The sequence below is a fragment of the Helianthus annuus genome, chromosome 16, assembly GCF_002127325.2.
Source record: "Helianthus annuus cultivar XRQ/B chromosome 16, HanXRQr2.0-SUNRISE, whole genome shotgun sequence".
NCBI lineage: Eukaryota > Viridiplantae > Streptophyta > Magnoliopsida > Asterales > Asteraceae > Helianthus > Helianthus annuus.
The window spans coordinates 178,083,207-178,084,640 of record NC_035448.2 but is presented as its reverse complement, the minus strand read 5'-3'; the positions used below and the strand labels follow the sequence as shown (position 1 = coordinate 178,084,640).

At 37.9% G+C, this 1,434-nt stretch overlaps 1 protein-coding gene across 1 annotated transcript; it reads left to right on the top strand.

Annotated features, from left to right (window-relative positions):
* Positions 1-205: 205 nt before the first annotated feature.
* On the top strand, positions 206-1,141 carry LOC110920082 (probable xyloglucan endotransglucosylase/hydrolase protein 28). Its single transcript, XM_022164318.1, has one exon. The coding sequence runs from the start codon at positions 206-208 to the stop codon at positions 1,139-1,141; it is 936 nt and encodes a 311-aa protein (XP_022020010.1).
* The last annotated feature ends 293 nt before the right edge of the window (positions 1,142-1,434 follow it).

The following is a 1,434-nucleotide window of genomic DNA, read 5'->3' as shown; positions in this document are numbered from 1 at the left end:
TATACATGCATATTTGTAACTCTTTTGATTCAGTAGTTCCTGTTCCCATTTTACATGTTTATTTTCCTTGTTAAACTTACTCATTTCCTTATTAATAGACCATTAATATTCATAAATGTATTCACACCTTACTATTTTCATTCTATATATACACACACATATATTCATGAGATTCATTCCCATTTGTAACCCAATTAAGATCAATATGTTGTATTTTACTTATGTACAACTTATAATTCTTTGCACCATCGCAACCCTGAAACCTTCTATTGCGCTCAATCTCTCTATCGTCCCCTTTAACGAAGCTTTCGCCCCAATCTATGGTAACCAAAGCGTCGTGCATTCCGATGATGGTAAACTTATTCAAATCTCCATGGACCAGCGGACACCTTATGGGTCAGGTTTTACTTCACAATACGCATACAATCATGGCGTGTTCACTGCCCTTATCAAGCTACCAAACAACACCTACTCAGCTGGTGTTGTTGCTAGTTTCTACCTTCAAAACAAAGAATTGATGCGAGACGAGATAGATTTTGAGTTTCTTGGACATATTGACGGCGAAAAATGGGTGCTTCAAACCAATGTTTATGGCAATGGAAGCAACCAGCATAGAGGGAGAGAAGAAAGATACACATTACCATTTGACCCTTCTCAAGATTTTCACAACTATACTATTCTTTGGAATACGGGCCGGATCATTTTTTATGTGGATGAATGGCCCATTAGGGAAGTGGAGAATGTTAATGGTATGGGTGGTGATTTTCCATCCAAACCTATGCATTTGTATGGCACCATTTGGGATGGGTCAGACTGGGCTACATACAAAGGCAAGTATAGGGTAGATATCCAGCGAGGCCCGTTTGTCACGGGTTATTCTTTTGTCATAAATGGGTGTCGTGTTGACAAGTCCGTGTCAGTACCTGATGAGTGTGATGTTGCAATTCCTATTGGTCTAATGACGTCAGATGAAAGACTAAGAATGAAATGGTTTAGAGGTTGGTGTATGACATATTCATATTGCAATGACAAGGATCGGTCCCGGGATTCTTTTCCCGAGTGTGGGGTTGAAGATCCGGGAATACAGCTTGCCCCGGCCCCGCAACCGGTCTCATCCGGGGCAAGCAGTAGGTTCATATAGTAGTTAAAACCCTTACCTAGAAGGGTCAAGGGTCATTATATATATTTATCAATATTTTATTATTGATTTTGATTTTAAATAAAAATATTAATCCAGTTGGTTCTCTGAATAATAAAAGACATCTTCTCTTTACAAAGTAGATACCGATTGAATGTTTATGTTTTGGTGTATAGAGTTAACATCAAACTTAATATGTATAAACTTATGCATAGTTATGTAGAAACTTGTTAATGGGTCTGGATAAGACACACAGTCGATAAAGTGTTATAACTCTCTTGTTTATTGGAATGAAT